At 40.0% G+C, this 17,671-nt stretch overlaps 1 protein-coding gene across 2 annotated transcripts in view; it reads left to right on the top strand.

Annotated features, from left to right (window-relative positions):
* Positions 1 to 11,819, top strand: part of CCDC68 (coiled-coil domain containing 68) — a 29,054-nt gene extending 17,235 nt beyond the window's left edge. For both annotated transcript variants that reach the window (XM_033087775.1, XM_033087774.1), the window contains exons 8-11: positions 4,560 to 4,665; positions 5,956 to 6,039; positions 8,262 to 8,338; positions 11,354 to 11,819. In XM_033087775.1, coding sequence (XP_032943666.1) covers positions 4,560 to 4,665; positions 5,956 to 6,039; positions 8,262 to 8,338; positions 11,354 to 11,411 — 325 coding nt within the window. In that variant the 3' untranslated portion in view covers positions 11,412 to 11,819. The remainder of the gene's footprint in view (positions 1 to 4,559; positions 4,666 to 5,955; positions 6,040 to 8,261; positions 8,339 to 11,353) is intronic.
* Positions 11,820 to 17,671: the final 5,852 nt, after the last annotated feature.

Here is a 17,671-nt window from a genome sequence, read left to right as displayed (position 1 = left end):
GGTAATTCATAGTCCCGGTGCTGGGTGATGTGTCACGTGCACAGAAGTAGCAGCATCTTAGAACAACAGCATAGCTTCAGCTGCCACTTTCACTGCTTTCCTGTATCTCAGTACCTAGCTCTTTTTATTTCTTCTGGAATTTTCATTCCTATAAATATCATAATGCATTAACCCCTGGTAATAAATGCACTTTACGAAGACTTAAAAGAGTTGTATTCCGGGATTGTGTAAATATGGCCATCCTCATGCTATCCATACCCTTTATAATTATATATTTCTGCACACCGCGTTCTAAGAAAATCAAAGACTGTTTATAAAAACTCCATAACCTCTAAATGATTCATGAAACTGGGAATACATCGGATGAGGAGGCAAAGGAGATGCGAGGACAGGTAAGTAATGAGGTTGGCCCACACACTGCGTTCCATGAGGTGCTATCCACCTGCTCACAGGAGACCCTGACTCTATTTTAAATTTTTTAGCAGGCAACCCAAAGAGGAACTTAAGACTAGTTTTGTGACTCACAATGTTCACGACTAAAACCAACCCATTCTTTGGGAGAAGTCCAGTTCTTTTTAATATGTCTATGAGGCCAGAGAGAAGATTTTCCAGGATATGCTCATAAAGAAAACCACAAAGAATGTCTTCAACTGAAGCCTTACAGTAACCACAGAAAGCCCTTTAAGAAAGGATAGCACGATGCCAAAGCCATAGCAAATGTGAGGAGCAGAAGGCAGTGTGGCAAGGCTCAGTAATGCTACTCTGGTGTTCGTAACCCAAAGATAGATTTGAAAGTATTCTGATGAATGGATGGAAAGAGTTCTCCATGAACTCCCTTTCCCTCAACCAAATTTGTCTATGATCATTCCATATTACTAGTGAAAGGCAAAGGCATTTGTTTTCACATGTCTGCAAGTTAAAGATAGGCTCGACCTCCTTTCTTGAGCTCTAAGGAATCTAACAGGACGAATACAAGAAATGGTACTCTCTTTACTCTCCCTCAGGAGTGCATTGAGAGGGGATCTTCCATTCTCTTCCTCAGAAGGGAAGGGCCAAGATTTTCCTCTCTTTTTGTTTGGGTTTTGTTGTCTGCTCCCAGTGGCTTTTCCAGGCTTTGGCTTTTTTCAGCTCCAAGTTTGGGAAATATGAGGCAAAAAGAAACCCAGGCACTCACTGTTGTGTTGTTCCTTGGATTCCAAGGTCCCAAGCTGGTCTGCCTTCTCCTCTCCACTTTCCAGAGTCTTCTTGTGTTTGCTTATGTATAATCTTTAGATTTTTGGTTGTACTTCATACAACCAAAATAATAGGCAAAAATGCATCTTCCCGAAAGTGGAAGTTTTTTTTTTTATTCTATTTTAATTTCAACATTTACTTTATATTGAGGCATTGGGAGGCATAGTATGAATCCTAGATACGGACATTTATTAGAAGGACTTGGCCTCTTCTCCGCCTGGCCTTTGTTATATTTTCTTCCTGCTATTTTGCTTTAGTACCTCTTTATTAAGACTGAGTGCTTTAACTGAAAGGTACATAACAGAGAATAAAAGGATCTCAAATGGCAGCTTTCCGAGGAATATTCTCATACTCAAAGACCTTAAATGGATGACTAGGTTTCACATTTATTGAACAATCCCTGAGAGATTTCCTGTAACTTCCTTTAGTCACTGTCCAGTATACTAACGCAGGCAGGCAAGTCTGAAAGCCCTGTGTTTTCAAGAGTGCTTCTAGAAATACTTTTCTTCCGTCTTGAAACCTATTTCAGATTTCTGTGTATCGTCAGTGACTTTTTTGGTAGTATTCTCATGGAATAGATGGGGAAAGTTCCTGAGCTTCGTATTTTGCAGAGCATAATATCTACCCGCTGTGTCCCCAGTCTGCTGTGCTTCTAACGACACTTATTTCCGTTTGGGCCCAGAGTTCTGGGTCATCATAGGGCACAATGAGAGCATTCTGAATATTTGCCTTTAACATTTTAATGAAATTTTTAGTTTTTAAATCAATTTATGAATATTTTATGAATATTCAAAGCCAGCCTGCCTCTGCAAGTTCTTTCTCATTATTTCCCAGTAATGTTTTCAGTCTGACTGCTCTTTCTTCTTTTTTCCCTCCTCACTGGAGCAATTTTGAATCAGTCCCAGCTGTGGGCCAGTTTTCTGTGTGCCTTCTGTGCTGTTTTGATCCTTTTGTGCTCTACTCATCTTTTCTGTGAAGTGCCTCTTCAAGTCACTTTCTAATTTTTCTACCGGGGTACGTGTCCTATTGACTTATAGATGTTCCCTATGTATTCTGGATATATTCGTGCCTTTATTAGTCATTTGTGTTACCAATATTCTGAGGCTGCCATACTCATGTGTATTTGACAAAAAAGTTTTAAATTTTTGTCTGTTCAAACTTGTCAGTCTTTCCCTTTGTGGTTGATCCTGTTTTGAGTTCTATGTCTAAAAATCCTTCTCTATTCCAAATTCATTAAGATGTTCTTCCATATGGTCTTTTGAAAGTCTTTGGGGTCCCCAGTTTTATTCATAATCTACATGGAATTTTTCTTTACTATAAGGTGAGGTTAGGATCAATTTTCTTTTTTTCATATGAATATCCAGTTGTCTCAGTACTATTTGTTGAGTAGACCATTCTTTTTATAGCATTTTGCAAAATCATCTTTGAAATAAATTAATTCTATTGGCCTATCTCTGTGATATGTGTGTATATGTAAAATAAAAGTAGCATGGACATAGCATAATTTGTTTAATCAGTCTTCTATTGATGAACATTAGATTGTTTTTATTTTTATGCTAGTAACAATGAACTACATTTTACATATATTTTGTGACATATATGTTATGTAATGGTACAGTATTTTATAGTATAAATTGCTTAATTTCATGGGGTAAATAGTCATTGCTATCATTATACATCATTTGTACTTGTGCAAGGATTTCTAGAGTTTTAGAGAAATTAATTTTCTTAGTAAAAAAATTATTTTTAAAGCTTTCTCATGCAAAACCAAAAGAGAGGGAAAAAATTAAGACTGCCTGAAGTCTTGCAAGTGGCCTGCAAATTGTTTGGCTTTAAGAGACTATGTTGTTTACTAAATAACAAATGGAGACAAACTTAGTGGTTTAGTACTGCGCTGCTCAAAGTACTCAAAGCATGACTTATGGACCAGGAAAACCATTGGCAGTACCTGGAGCATGTTGGAAATGCAGAATCTCAAATCCTACCCTGGCGTATTGGATCAGAATTGTAACTAGACCCCTGATGATTTAACAAGATCCTCTGATACATATTAAGTATGTGAAGCAATATTTAGTGCATGACATGAGACGGAGATGGAGACTCCTTTTCTCTAATGAGTGCACGTCCTCTAGTATCACATTACTTTCCATGACCTTTGTAATATTCGAGGAGGCTATAAAATATCAAAATTGCGTTTGTATTGGGTGTTGGCTACTAATTGGAAAACAATATTAATATCTCGTAAAAAGCTTATTTTCCAAAAGCACATTCACTTTACCTCTTTAAGTCTATAGTATAATTTTGAAAAGTAGTTGAGGTAGGAATGATTATATCTGTTATACTGAGACTTAGAAAGGTGTGTGACTTCACAGTCACAATGCTCCCAAGTTTGCTGGTCTTGCCACACTGCATGTTTCTTAACTCAAATAATATTGGCGAAAAGAGAAATTAGTCAAAAGCTGTATAATCAATTCCAGTCATCTAAATGGAGTTTTAGGAAAGTATGAATATTCTAAATTCAAACTTCACCCATCTTTCTTCACAATTGTTGGTATAGACTTAAAATATTAGCTGGAATTTAATTTCTTCCTTTTATTTTCTTGTCCTACTTATAGGTAGCAGGATTACCAAAAGTAGGAAGCCAAAAAAATAAAAAGACAAACACAGGCAATCTAAAACGTATACTAACTCTGGTCATTGGAAGTTGGTTTCTGATTATATGTAAAGTCTCCATTGCTGGCTCCATGTTCTAACCCTGCTACCCCGGAGATATTTGGGAAATTGTGTTTAACTGCCCTTTAGATGTTTCTGTGATTTTTAAAAAGTGTTCTGAGCCAGACAATGTATTCTCTTCTTTAGAAGATTTTGTAGATTAGGCGGCTAGGCCTTTTCTTGAAGAAGGAATGATTGATCAGCTTCATGTAATTATTTGGGCATTCTGATGGGTGCGAGGTCCGTGGATGCTCTTAGACAAGCCGGATTACATACATAAGTGTTTTACCTGGTTTAATACAACTTGTCTCTACTACCTGCTGGAGGGCGGAGAGTCACAGGTAGCCAGAAAGGAGCTTTTGACTAATTTCTCTTTGAATTGATATTCTCACTCAAGTTTATAGCTGAGCTAATTGGAGGCTGCTCTGTGGTTGTCTATCTTCAGTGTGTGTTGTGTGGCATACGGGGCCCTGGACATCTTACTCGCATGATGCCCAGTAGCAGTGTAGCAAGTGAGGAGAGCCTGGCAACACAGCTGTAAAACAAAACAAAACAAAACAGCTGTATAATGCATTAACAGATCTGTTTCTCTTATTTTTCCTTTGCATTTCCAGTTGCCAGAATCTTCACATGGAGATTTCCCTTCTCCAGGAGCAGATCTCTCATCTGCAGTTCGTGATTCACTCCCAACATCAGAACCTGCGCGGTGTCATCCAGGAGGTCAGATTAATCAAGCATGTTTCTCTGGTAGATGGTATGTGTACAGCAAGAAGACCAAATACAAGCGGCTTGCCTGGGCTTTACAAGCAGCGAGATGCTTCTCCCCACTGACATTTCCTTTTTATTCCCATACAACACGGCTCTGTGTTCAATGCCCTCTTTTGTCTGCATGCCGACACCTTGAATGGTCTCAATGGAGATATTTGGGAAATTGTGTTTAACTGCCCTTTAGATGTTTCTGTGATTTTTAAAAAGTGTTCTGAGACAGACAATGTATTCTCTTCTTTAGAAGATTTTGTAGATTAGGCGGCTAGGCCTTTTCTTGAAGAAGGAATGATTGATCAGCTTCATGTAAATTTACTTAGCAGGTGTATTAGGACGGGGCTGTTGCCTGGCCCTTCTCTGGGAACATCCTGATAAGGTTATTGTGGTGGCAGCCAGCTGGATGGTGGATTGTGTACTCACAACAATAACATCAAGATGTGTATTGATCTGGTTTGGGGGATGTGCTTTAGACTTGCAATCAGACATTTATTTGTTTGTTTGTTTGTTTTACTACCTAATATTTGTTTCCAAAAGGAGTCTTTCTAAACAATACAGATACCTCCCTGACATAAATGTAGCATCTGTGTTTGCTTGACTAGGACTTCACCAAGTTACTCATGGCACACGAGAGCCAGAAAGGACCCATGTTTTCATTTTATAGGTGAGAAAACCGAGGCCCACAGTAGTTATATGACAGAGCTGGTAGTGGCCGAGTTGGCCTTAGAATCTATGTGTTTCCTCTCTTCCTGCACCATTCTGAGCTTCATCACCACACTTCTCCAGTTCCACGTTGCCCCTTGGCTGATGCTTTTCTTCCAAAACACAGCAGGCACCCCTCTTCATGCCACTGGTTGACCAGATCTCTTCCTCAGGGAGCCTCCCCATGCTGGGCTATGGCCATGCATCATGTCCACTGGCCTCTGTGGCTGCAGGATGAAAACATTACATAGCTGAGACATAAAAGAATGACCAATGCTTCTTTCTACAGATGCACTCCTGCTGAATTTGGTTTAACAGGTTTTCCAAAGATTCAAATGTTTAACAGCAGCGTCTGGATGTTCTCATCCCCAGGTGCCAATTTGCGCTGCTGTTTTCTGTAGCCTGCTGAGTCCGCTAGTGCTTTGGGATTTAACTTTTTTATTGGGTGAACATTATTTGACCACAGAAACCTGTACAATTTCCTGACTTCATTTTCTGACAAGTTGTCTGACAAGATTTTTTCCAATTGTGTTTCCTAATTCTTAGATGGAAGGATTAAAGAATAATTTAAAAGAACAAGATAAAAGAATTGAAAACCTGAAAGAAAAAGTTAGCACACTTGAAGCCCAGGTAAGGACGGAATCTGTTGTATATTTCAGTGTGAGAGTGTGTGTGTGTGTGTGTGTGTGTGTGTGTGTGTGTGTGTGTGTGTGTTCACTGTACCCAGGAGCCTTTGTATGAATGTTGTATGTGTGTGCTTGTGCATGATGATGTGCCAATATGACACTGAATATGTCTGTCTGCAAATGGGTGTATGTGTCTGGGTGTGATTGTATGTGCCTATTTCTGAGTGTCTACCATGTTTCCTCAAAAATAAGACCTAGCTGGACAATCAACTCTAATGCATTTTTTGGAGCAAAAATTAATATAAGACCCGGTATTATATTATATTATATTATATTATATTATATTATATTATATTATATTATATATTATAATGACCTGGTTTTATGTTATAGTAAAATAAGACCAGGTCTATCTAATATTTTTTCTCCAAAAGACACATGAGAGCTGATTGTCTGGCTAGGTCTTATTTTCGGGGAAACATGGTATGTTTGAGTGTATATGCAAGTGTCTGTGTGTATATATGAGTGTCTTTTTGTGAGTATATGTGTATGTGCATCTTCTAAGAATAAGAAATTATAGCTTTGAGGGAGGTACTGTTAAAGTATTAATTATTAAACATTTTGTATTAAGTTATTAATATTAAATATCATTAAGTAATTGTTAAATTTCACCCGAATTTCCCAAAATATATGGAGGAGAAAGATCACTTCTCTTGATGTGGACTTGAATTAAACACTTGGTCAAGGCCACTCTTGTGTAAGTTCAGCTCTAGGCAGAGAGCCAGGTTTGGTGTCTCCCACCCTGAGGTGTCTTCTCTCCTATTCTTTCTTCATCCATATCCATGAGGTTTCCAAGCTTTGCCTCAGGCCTCACTTCAAGAAGTCTCTTGTAATTTTCTTATTTTTCAGTGTTTCAAAATTTAACATCAAACTGTATGATTTACTGTTAGGGGACGTGCTTTTCTTCCTCCCCACTACTCCCCCTTAACTAGGGAAGACTTTTTTAGTCTTTCAGCTGCAGTCCTAAGCTGGCAGTACCCTTGCTTCACAGGAAGTCTGGTGGAGTCCCCACTGAGGCTGGGGTTACCTGAGGGCCCCACAGGTGCCTTTACTTCAGCTCGACTTCGTCGAATGGCTACTCACTGACGGCCTAGACATGGTCCCCATTCTCCTTCACCCCTCGGTAGTTTGACTCCCTGCTTGCTGTCCACCTGCCATGGTGTCCTGTCCCGTGCAATACAGAGATGCTCTGACTTCCTCCCCATAATCATGCTCCCAGCACACTGTTACGCTATTCCTTCCACCATGTTCTTTCTACTTTCCCTCAATGGAAGAACACAGTCATAAGAACAGAAAAAGGTTGTAAATATTTTCACATCTTAAATTTTGTAAACCTCACCCAATTTTGTCATTTCTACCTTCCCAGAGGACCACTGTTCTCTTTATTCTGGAGGGTGAACTCTTCAACCCTCAGGTTTTCCTTAAGATTGTCATCTTCTTTAGGTTATATGAGACTATTTGTTTCACAGAGGTGATGCTCAGAGCTCTGTACAGCTGAAAACACAGAGATTATTTGGAATAATTGGCCCCAAATTAACGTCTGCTCAAGTGCCCAGTAGGGCTGGCCAATTTACATCAAGGGACCTCCGATGATGTGATCCATATCACATTAGAGCCTCTTCCTTCCAAGAAATGTCTCTAAAAGCATTTTGCGACCTGTTGGCAAATTTACATGATAAAATATTTTTCTTACATTATTTTGTACATAGCTGACATATTCATTCTATACAAATTAGGACATCATGATAAGCCAATGTCATAAGAAAATCATGTAAACACACCATCCATGGGCAATCACTCAGCATGGTTTATAAACAACTGCCTTTTAGTCTTAAAAATCTGTTCCAGGCCCTGAGCTGAGTTCTTTACCTATTTCTGTCTCATCTCAGAACCTGTGAAGAAGAGACCATGGTTATACCTATTACACGGATGAGGAAATTAGGCACAGAGAAGTTAAATAGCTAAATAAGGTCACGTAGCTAGTGAACGTGTTTGTAATTTCAGAGGTAATAGTGACTTTCAATTGGCTATCTTCTGTGTTCCAGTAGAGGGGCTGGAAGGACAATCTTACTGCCAAGGAGTGACGTAGAGTTGACCAGAAGCGTTAAGCATGTGGCTGATAAATGTGCTAGCTATGTGATCTCTGCACAGTTTTTTAAATTTTAGAATAAAGAACTGAAAACCAAGGTGGCACTTTGGTCTGAAACTCCTAGGACAATGGTATCCAAGGCCATCTCTACAAGGTAAGGTCTTTCTTCCCCTACCCCCATCTGCCTACACAACCTCTGCTGAACATTCATGAATGGTGACATTCATCCCACCTGAGAAAGATTCCCATGTATCAATACTTATGGAATCATTTGTTTACTCTCCTGAGAATAGGAATAGTGTTCATCATTGAATCCTTGAAGCCTAACAAATAAATACTTAGTAAATAAATGAATGAATAAATTTAGATATATTTTTCCTCTTTTTTGCTGTAGAAAAAGCTTCAACACTTTCTCCAAACAAAACAGATCATCTCTAGTATCCTCAGTCCTTCATTACAAATATTTTCTGTGCCATCACTGAGCATTTGAATCATAAGTAGTTTCTACTTACTTAAATGTCCATGTCTGTATCTCAGATCAAAGAGATTGTAAATGTCAAGAGTACAGAGATAGGTCCTTGTATTTCGTTTTAATTCCCACATTGCTAAGAACAAGTGTCTTCAGTAACTACCTAATAATGACCAAATCAAGCAATGGTAATGACCCACTAAAGCAATCAAAATGATAAGTGAAACCATTGAAGTCACTTTCCAGTGTTGACAGAATCTGAAGTGACAAGTTGTTAAAAAAAAAAAAAAAAAAGAAAAGAAAGAAAGAAAGAAAAAGTAAAAGAAAAAATAATGAAAAAAAAACTTCTGGGCTCAAATCTCATTTCCATAATACTCCATGTAATTATTACGTAAAAGAGAACGTAGTCTGTAATTACACGAACCATTTAAAAAGTGGTTAAAAACTTCCTGTTCTTGCAGCTTTTGGATGTCTCACTCTAGTCCCTCTAGGGCAGAAGCCCATTTTCTGAAACTCTCTGCCTCACAGTGCCTGAGCTGTGATGAACACTAGTCTAGGAATTCCCTTGGATTCCTCTCCCTCTTCAGAACCCCTTGCAACAGTGCTTCACGTTGCTAGTGATATATCATTAGAGCCTAGAGAGGAAACCATTATGAATCAAGTCTTCTGAGCTCTTTGGGCCCCCAGATGCTACTGTTGCCGGAAAACAGGTTCTTGGTGTCGTCACAGGAAAGAATTCAAGGAGGCACCGAATAAGCCAAGCAAGTGGTGAATTTATTAAAAGACATAGGATAGCACATTCCCAAAATAGCGGGAGCAGGCAGGCCAGGAGAAAAGCAACTGCCCCAGGAACAAAGAGGTTTAGGGTTTTATTCCTTCTAAAATGAGGGTGTTAAATATTTAAGTTTTAGAGGTGACATTATAGGCGTTCCTAGGCGAGTCCTCACTGACCAGCCCTTCCTGGCATTAGGAGCGATTTTTGTCCTCATTTCGGCCTTTTGGGAACTGCCATGGCGACACACGGGTGGAGCTTTTCCCTGCCACAATGCTAATAATACTAGACTCCCTTATAACTAGCTCAAGTTCACCTTGAGGGATAAGATAGCTTCTTGGACCTGTTCTCGGCCACTGAAACCTAGTTCTGGCCACTCTGGTGGCTGTGCCTTTTCTTAAGCAGGATTTCATCTCCTTCCTCCTTTGTCACCCTTTGCTTTCTCCTTCTTTCCCGCCGCTCCCCCCCCCCCCCGCCCCCACCATGGCCCTATTCTTTCTACTGACGATAACCCTACCTTATCAACATTTTAGCCCTGAGCCGGGCAGCTTCTAATAAAGGGAGAAAGTAAGCCCCAGCAGTACTAAAGGGAGAAGTGAAATAGCCACATTTCAGAAGCAGTGAGAGAAGTAGTCACCTCTTGGGAAGGGATGAAGAGCTTAGAACAGAAGGACAAACATGACTGCAAGGGAAGGAAGGAAGGTCAATTTTTTGCTCCCTTACCAGATACCGTTCCCCTCGGGATGGTGAGGTGTCCTGGACAACTTCAGCTGTTGTGACCCTGGAGGGAATGGAGCCAGAGTGGAGTTGAGGACGGAGCAATTTATTGTCTCCGTATTGTAACTACTCCAGTAGTGAATGCTGAGACTCTGGCTGATAAAGAAGGGATGTGTTGGAGAGAGAATGAATGACCTCTGTGGCCAATTCTTTAGCTACAGTTAATGAATTGTTAAAGGTCTTTTAGTTTTAAAGAGTTATTTTCTTCCTATGACTTGGGAAATGTTGCATGGGAAATTTTTCTAATTGAAATAGGGAAATTGGACAGGATATGCCCTTTGTTTTATGATCTTTTTAATAGAAATTCCGGTATTGATGATATAATGCTAGGTCTTATGTTTGCAAAATGAAATATGGCCAATGGGCTACTTTGAGAATGTAAGCGGTAGTATCATCTGGCAAATCTGGATTCACCAGCATACAGTGGAATTATAACTCTAGGGAGAGATTGGAATATAAGAGTAGTCATTAGGAAAAAAAATCATGTACATTTAAAAACAAATCTCAGCAAATCCCTTAAATCACCCATAAAATATATTTCCATGCCATCTCTCAGTAAGTACAAAAAATAAAAGAAAATAAAAATTTTTTTTCCCCTCAAGAAAACATATAGATGTTTCTTCAGTTAAACACCAGAAGTAGTAGTTTGCTGGGGATTAGGGGTCGTGGTGTTAAACAAATACAACAAAACATGCATATATATATATATATATATATATATATACACACACACACATGTATGTGTGCATGTGCACGCACAGTGAGGAGAAAAGTTCAAGCTCTGAGAAACCCACAGAACTAAAACGTCCTAAGGGAACAGGTGATTGGTCTCCCATCTCAAGTCACTCCGGAGCAAATCTTCACTGATTGGAATGGCAGACAACAAGCTCTAACTTTCTCTCACTTCCCCTCACTCTCGTCCTAGTACAGCTAGGTGAATTTACATAAGTCTAAGGCTTCCACAATGTGATTTGATGGTGTCTCATGGGGACTTAGTCAGAATCAATAAATGAACTGCCGGCTCTCAACTGAAAGCAGTGAGTCCAGACTTGGTGGTATGGCGATGGTGGAGATGGTAATGGTGCTGGTAGGGCAATTGTGTCACTTCTGTTTAATGTGCTCAATTTTCCTGATTGTGGTCTTTCCTACAGTGAATTGAAGACTGAAGGCAGTACCCCCTATGTGATGTTGATTAGGCTACGGAAATGAGCTGGCTGGCTGAAGGTCTGAATGACAATGGTCATTATGTGGGTCTTATTTATTCCTGCAAACAGTCTAAATTTGCATGTTACAGTGGCTCCCCCAGATTAGGTGGCATATTTTATACATCAGTAGCTGTAGAAGAAGACGACATTCCAGAAAATCAAACCAGTATGCATTTGATGGGGGAAACTCTTTCTTTAAAACTTACTAAATGGGTGAGGAGACCAGGTACTTTCCCATGATGCAACATGAATTCTTTAAAGTTAAAAAAGAAATCTGAATCTTTTTTGTAGACTTTTGCTGAAAGGAATGGTTTGATGTTGTCAACTCTGACCTTTTGATAGTGTTTTTTATGTATATAAATAAGAAGGAAGAGTGTATATGCGTATGAATAAAGTTTACATGTAAATTTGACTTTTGGAGAATAATAAATACCTTACCAGGAGGCACATTCACCTCCTGACCTATTGTTAGTGGGACAGTTATTCTTTCCTGAATTATGGGCATCAGAAAATTCTTTTTAGCTAATTCTATAACCCACCCATCCTTCCAAAAGCTGAGAATCATGGCTGCCTCACAACACCTTAGGAAGCCACTGTTCTTCAGTTAGGATTGAAAATTGGTTGCTAAGGCAACCCATACATAAGTACAAAAATGCACTTTGAGACTCTGTGACTAATTTTCTTTTCAATATTCATTATGTTATCTAAGGAAAATATTGGGGGAAGCGGGGAACACTAAGAACATAATGCCATGAGCTCATACCTCCATAAAATGTGTATATTATGGCTTCAAAGGAACGGTGGCTGCTATCTGCAACCAAGAAGAATCTGAATTCATGAATTAGAATTTTATGTCTAGTGCTTTTGTGAAAGTGTGCTTAAATTTTGATACATATGTTCCTTACAGGTGGTTTGTGATTGCTATGAGTAAAACCAAACTCTAACTCGTAGAAATGGCAAACCTACTGACACTCAGGAAAGCAGAAGGCATGTCGACTAAAGGGATAATGGGAGACCTTACTCACCTGAAAGGTCGAATTACTTTAAGCCTTTTGATTATCCTCTGATGTATAACTACATTTTCTCAGGAAAGATGCTTCCAACCTGTCCGTGTAGAATGTGAAATGTCAGTATTATCTATGAAATATTTAAAGATATGTGCAAATGAGACATAGTAATGTATTTACAAAGTCATCGAAGTACTGTAATCCTTGGAACGTTACATGACTGTTATGTGTGTTTCATACTTTATTTTTATTGCTTGGTAGTTTTGAAGTCGTAGCTGTCTAATAACATTTAGGGCACAGTTAATCTGTGCTAGGAACGATTCTAAGTGTTTTACCTGTATTGTTTTACTCCTCCTAACAACTTGCAGAAGCAGGTCATATATTATCCCCATTTTGTAGGGGAGGATATTGTGAGTGGTTAAGTAATTTGCCCCTCTGCTAACTATGGGTGAAGGATTCGAACCTGTTTGACTTGGCTATCAATTTTCCTTCTACCTGCTTACTTGGTAGTCTGAGGTATTTCCCAGCAATAGAAATGCCTCTTTTTTTTTTTGCTGCTTTAACAAACACAGCTTCCTTGTTGGCTCTCTATATTATCGTGTGGATGACAGTTAGAAACAATACTTATTAATAAAGTAAATATTTTGCTGAGATATGCAGCCTTTCACCTGTTGGACTACCCTCATGAGAACTTAGTTCAGAAAAACTTCCCCACTAAAAACCTGCTTATTTTACATTTATTTTTCATGACTTTATGCCACATCAAAGATTTTTTTGGTAATATATTTTCAGGCACATTTGTAGAGAAATTGGGATCATGAATTTTGCTTCAAGTATTTGCAGTGTAGAAGTAGAATTCACCTTTCACTCATAGATCACTTAGGTTCCTCTCAGACCTCAATCATCATTCTCGATTGTAATAAATATGAGATTTTGGAATGAACCCATCTAACTAACCTAACAACCTGGATGGTTTCCATTAGAATATATAGTCTAACATGGAAAATGGAAAGACACTCTTGGATTCTATTTTGGTTTCGCTATACTCATTTTTGAACATGGAAGTATATAGCTCAATGAAGTACAGGTAGGACCTGCTCATGGGGTCTCCAGCTTCACTTGCAATGGTCTTTGAATGTCCTCAGAATAAGAATAAGCAGTTTCAAAAGGCTAAAAAGAGCTGAACTCTTCAAATTCAAAAGTATCTTTTTAGTAGCCTCAGCAGCATCATTTATTTGTCGTATACAGACTATTTCCTGTATCCTTGTCATTTCAGCTTTTATCATTTGAAATGTTTTTTAAATAAATATTTCTGAGTGATGAATAATTACAGTGGAGAAATTTATTAGTCTAAAAGTAGTACCACACAGGAAATACACGAAAAGAAACAGTAGTTCATAGTCTAAGTAATTCTATTTATAATTATACGAATCAATATATTGGATAAGAAGGTCAGAGGCGGGCCTTGAAGTGGGAAATGAAAAGAAACTTAGTTTCACATTGATTATATAGTTATAATTTATCATTGTTTAAACAATTGATATAGTATATCTTTTGAATACTTGCTTATAATGTACCTTAAAATAAAGAAAATTAATGTCATAGTTTGAAATTTTGGTTTTTTTCTTTTTACGTTAAAATTATGCACAATTGAATTAACTAGTTTTATTTGATTGCTCATTACAATATAATTCATAATAAGTCAAATGCTTTTGTCAATGAACAGATATTTAGATAGCTCCCTGAATTTTTCTGCTAATTTTCCCTGGATCAAAATTAACAGCAAAGTAATACACTTTAATTCTAAATTTGAAAAAATAGTAGCTTTATAAAATTAAGAGCATACACACACTTCTCAAAGTCTTTCATGTTTCTTCACTTTGAAAATTTTTACCTTTACCTCTGACCTGCAAATAATTGTAGCATCCTTATCAATATCAAAGTAGGGACCCAATCCATCAAGAACTGAAAATCCCCTCAACTAATATCATAATCATTATAATTCCCTTCCCTGCCTTATTCCCTCTCACCATCCTCCCTCCTTTCATCCCTTTCTCCCTTCTCATATTTTTTGATGGCAAATATTAAGGATGCAATAAAGATTTAAATAATCATATTTAATTGCTTTGTTACTATTAAAGTGTATACTTGTATGCGTTTAAAATTATACTAGAAATATGGAAATTAGTCTTTATTCTAGCAATGCAAGGTCGGTTTAGACATATTCAATGTGTTGATAATGGTGTGTTTCCATGGGCATGTGTCATGACAAATATCAATAAATTATACAATTTAAATATTCTAATATTTACTTCAATAAAGTAGTAAACAAAGTTAAGTTAGCACTGTGTTATTCTATAGTCCACCCAATCAAATTCTCATACAGGATTCATTCATTTTGTTCTCTCAAATATTTATTGAATGCCTCCCACTTACCAGGCATTGTTCTAGGTGCCAGGGCTACAGCACTGAGGAGAGAGAAGGAGGTGCATACAGTGGGGAAGGAAAAAAAAGAAAAATCTCTACCTTCATGGAAATACATCCAGTGATGAGGAACAAATTGTAGTCAGAGATATCCCATTGACTATGAAGAAAAATAAAATTGACTCTGGGATCTGGAGTTACCAAAGATGAAAGGCTGTGCTTGTAATTTTAAATCGGGTGATAACTGAAACTATGGGAACTATAGATTTGGTCACTTAAATGGGACAGTAACTTTAAATAAGACCTCTGTCTTTGAAGATAGCATTTAAACAAAGGTGAGAAGAAAGGTAGGGAAGCAGCCAGAAGGAGTTGTTATTTGGTGGAACAGGAAGTCCAGGTGGAGGCCACGCACAGGTGTGTATGCTCCGCAGGAGGCCAGGCAGGTATGCCCGCTATAGCCAGCCCGTGAGCTGCACTGGCAGGTGAAGAATAAGTCCTGATACTGTCTAACTCATTTTCCATGCAGCATATGCTCTCATATTTCGTTTGTATACATCGTCCCCTTTTTTTGATTTGTAAGCTTTTCTCCCTGTTTTCTTTGGATTCTGAGCTGTGGGAACCTAATGACTTTTGGGGATCTGTATCTCATTCCCCTCCTTTGTCTGTGTTTCCCTAATGGACAGAGAAAGCCCATGCTGTCTGGAAGGCACAGTGAAGAGAAAACTGCTCTTACCAGGTTCAGTTGCATTGTCTTATTTTGACCTACCCTCTTTTCCTAAAGGACTCGTAAGAAACTGCTCTTGGAAGTCGGGAGAAGGGGCCTCATGAGGCTACTCACGAGTGGGAGCAAGGCGCCTGTGCATTCACAACCAGCATATTCACTAGCACGACTTCAGGTCACTCCTTCTTGTTCACTTTTTCATGAGAGTGAATGAGGGCATGATGTAAATGTCTCTGCGGAATCAAACAGAGTGAAGTCTTCTGTTGTTAACCTTGCTGGGTTTTTTGTTTGTTTTTAACCTTTTGGTAAAGAACAGTGTTAGAGAGCTATGAAAATGGTCCATAGCTATTGTCATGCAGGGTGTCATGTGGGATTTCTGGTCCCGCTCCCCTCATAAGAACGCAGGATATGGTGAGGCCAAAAGGGAACACTAACGGAATCATAGATAGGGGAGTCATACCACTATATTCTCACTGACGACTGGATTGGAGACACAGGAAGCAGGAGCCATACTATCCACAACCCTCTGTCCACTTCTCTGTCAACCAACCCCACTTGCTAGCTGCAATCTGCTGTGCTAACTGCAATCCGCGCTTGCTGGCTCAGCCACCATCTGCTTGCTAGCCCCCATTTTCTGCTAGTGTAGCCACAGCAGTTATATTAGTGGCCAATGGCTCACTGGTTATAACTGACAGCCAACCAGACACAGTTGATGGCCATTTACTACCTGAGCCAGCACCTTTCCACGCGAGGCCGAGAGCCTAGAAACTGCACTCCTGGCTTTGTCCCCACACTCCACCCCTATAGGGTCTCGCCTCACAATCTATGTGACAAGCGTCTTCCGCGAGGGGCCCTGTGCGAGGATCCTGGAGGTGAATGCAATATCCAGGACACAGCCAGGCTCTCTGGGCACAGCCAGGGTTTCTCAGGGCAACACCACTCCTTCTGGGCACAGCCCGACTTCCTGGGCACAGCCAGGGCCTCTCAGGGCACCGCCACTCTCTCTGGGCACAGCCCGACTTCCTGGGCACAGCCAGGGCCTCTCAGGGCACCGCCACTCTCTCTGGGCACAGTCAGTCTTCCTGGACACAGCAGGGTTTCTCAGGGTACCACCAGTCTTTCTGGGCACAGCCAGGATTCTCACATATTCTCGACAGCGGCCGGTCGAGACAAAAAAGCAATCATCCACCAGTTCCACTACATGGTGGTACTTTCCCAAGCAAACAGTCAAGCGGTTCATTAAATTAAGGATGGAGCCCATTCCCCATAGTCCACAGTCATTCGCCAGGGCTGTGCATTAGCCTCACAATGTGTGCCCTCTCCGCAGGGCAAAGGCTCCAGGTCCTCCCCACCTGGGGGTAAGGGCCTCAGCAAGAACTTCCTAGCCCACAGGGCTGCAAGGACCTTCGCTTTCTCCAGCCTATGCTGATTGGGGACCCATCCACATCTTCCTACACCTCCAGCTCTAGCAGCTGCTCCTCCTGGTCCTCCTGAGACTGAGTGTTCATACGCACAAACTGCTCCACCGCCCTTCGGAGAGCTTTGGCCGACACCGTACCCTGCTCGCTGCACCATGTGTCACACGGGGTGTCATGCGGGGTCTCAGCTCCCACTCCCCCCACAAGAACGCAGGACATGGTAAGGCCAAAAAGGAACACCCATGGAGCCATAGATAGGGGAGTCATACCATATATTCTCGCTGGCCGCTGGGTTGGAGACACAGAAAGCAGGAGTCATACTATCCACAACCTGCCGTCCACTTCTCTGTCAACCAACCCCACTTGCTAGCTGCAATCCTCCGTGCTAACTGCAATCCGCGCTTGCAGGCTCAGCCACCATCTTCTTGCTAGCCCCCATTTGCTGCTAGCGTAGCCACGGCAGTTATATTAGTGGCCAATGGCTCACTGGTTACAGCTGACGGCCAACTAGCCACAGCTGATGGCCATCCAATCACAGTTGATGGCCATTTACTACCTGAGCCAGCACCTTTCCACGTGAGGCCGAGAGCCTAGAAACTGTACTCCTGGCTCTGTCCCTACAGCTATGATAATTTCAAAAACCTGATTACTATGACAAAATGTTTCCAGTACCTATAACATAGCCTCAGTCAAA

The sequence above is a fragment of the Rhinolophus ferrumequinum genome, chromosome 19 (genome assembly GCF_004115265.2).
Source record: "Rhinolophus ferrumequinum isolate MPI-CBG mRhiFer1 chromosome 19, mRhiFer1_v1.p, whole genome shotgun sequence".
Lineage (NCBI taxonomy): Eukaryota > Metazoa > Chordata > Mammalia > Chiroptera > Rhinolophidae > Rhinolophus > Rhinolophus ferrumequinum.
The sequence above is the reverse complement of the archived record's forward strand: the minus strand, read 5'-3'. Positions and strand labels throughout refer to the sequence as shown.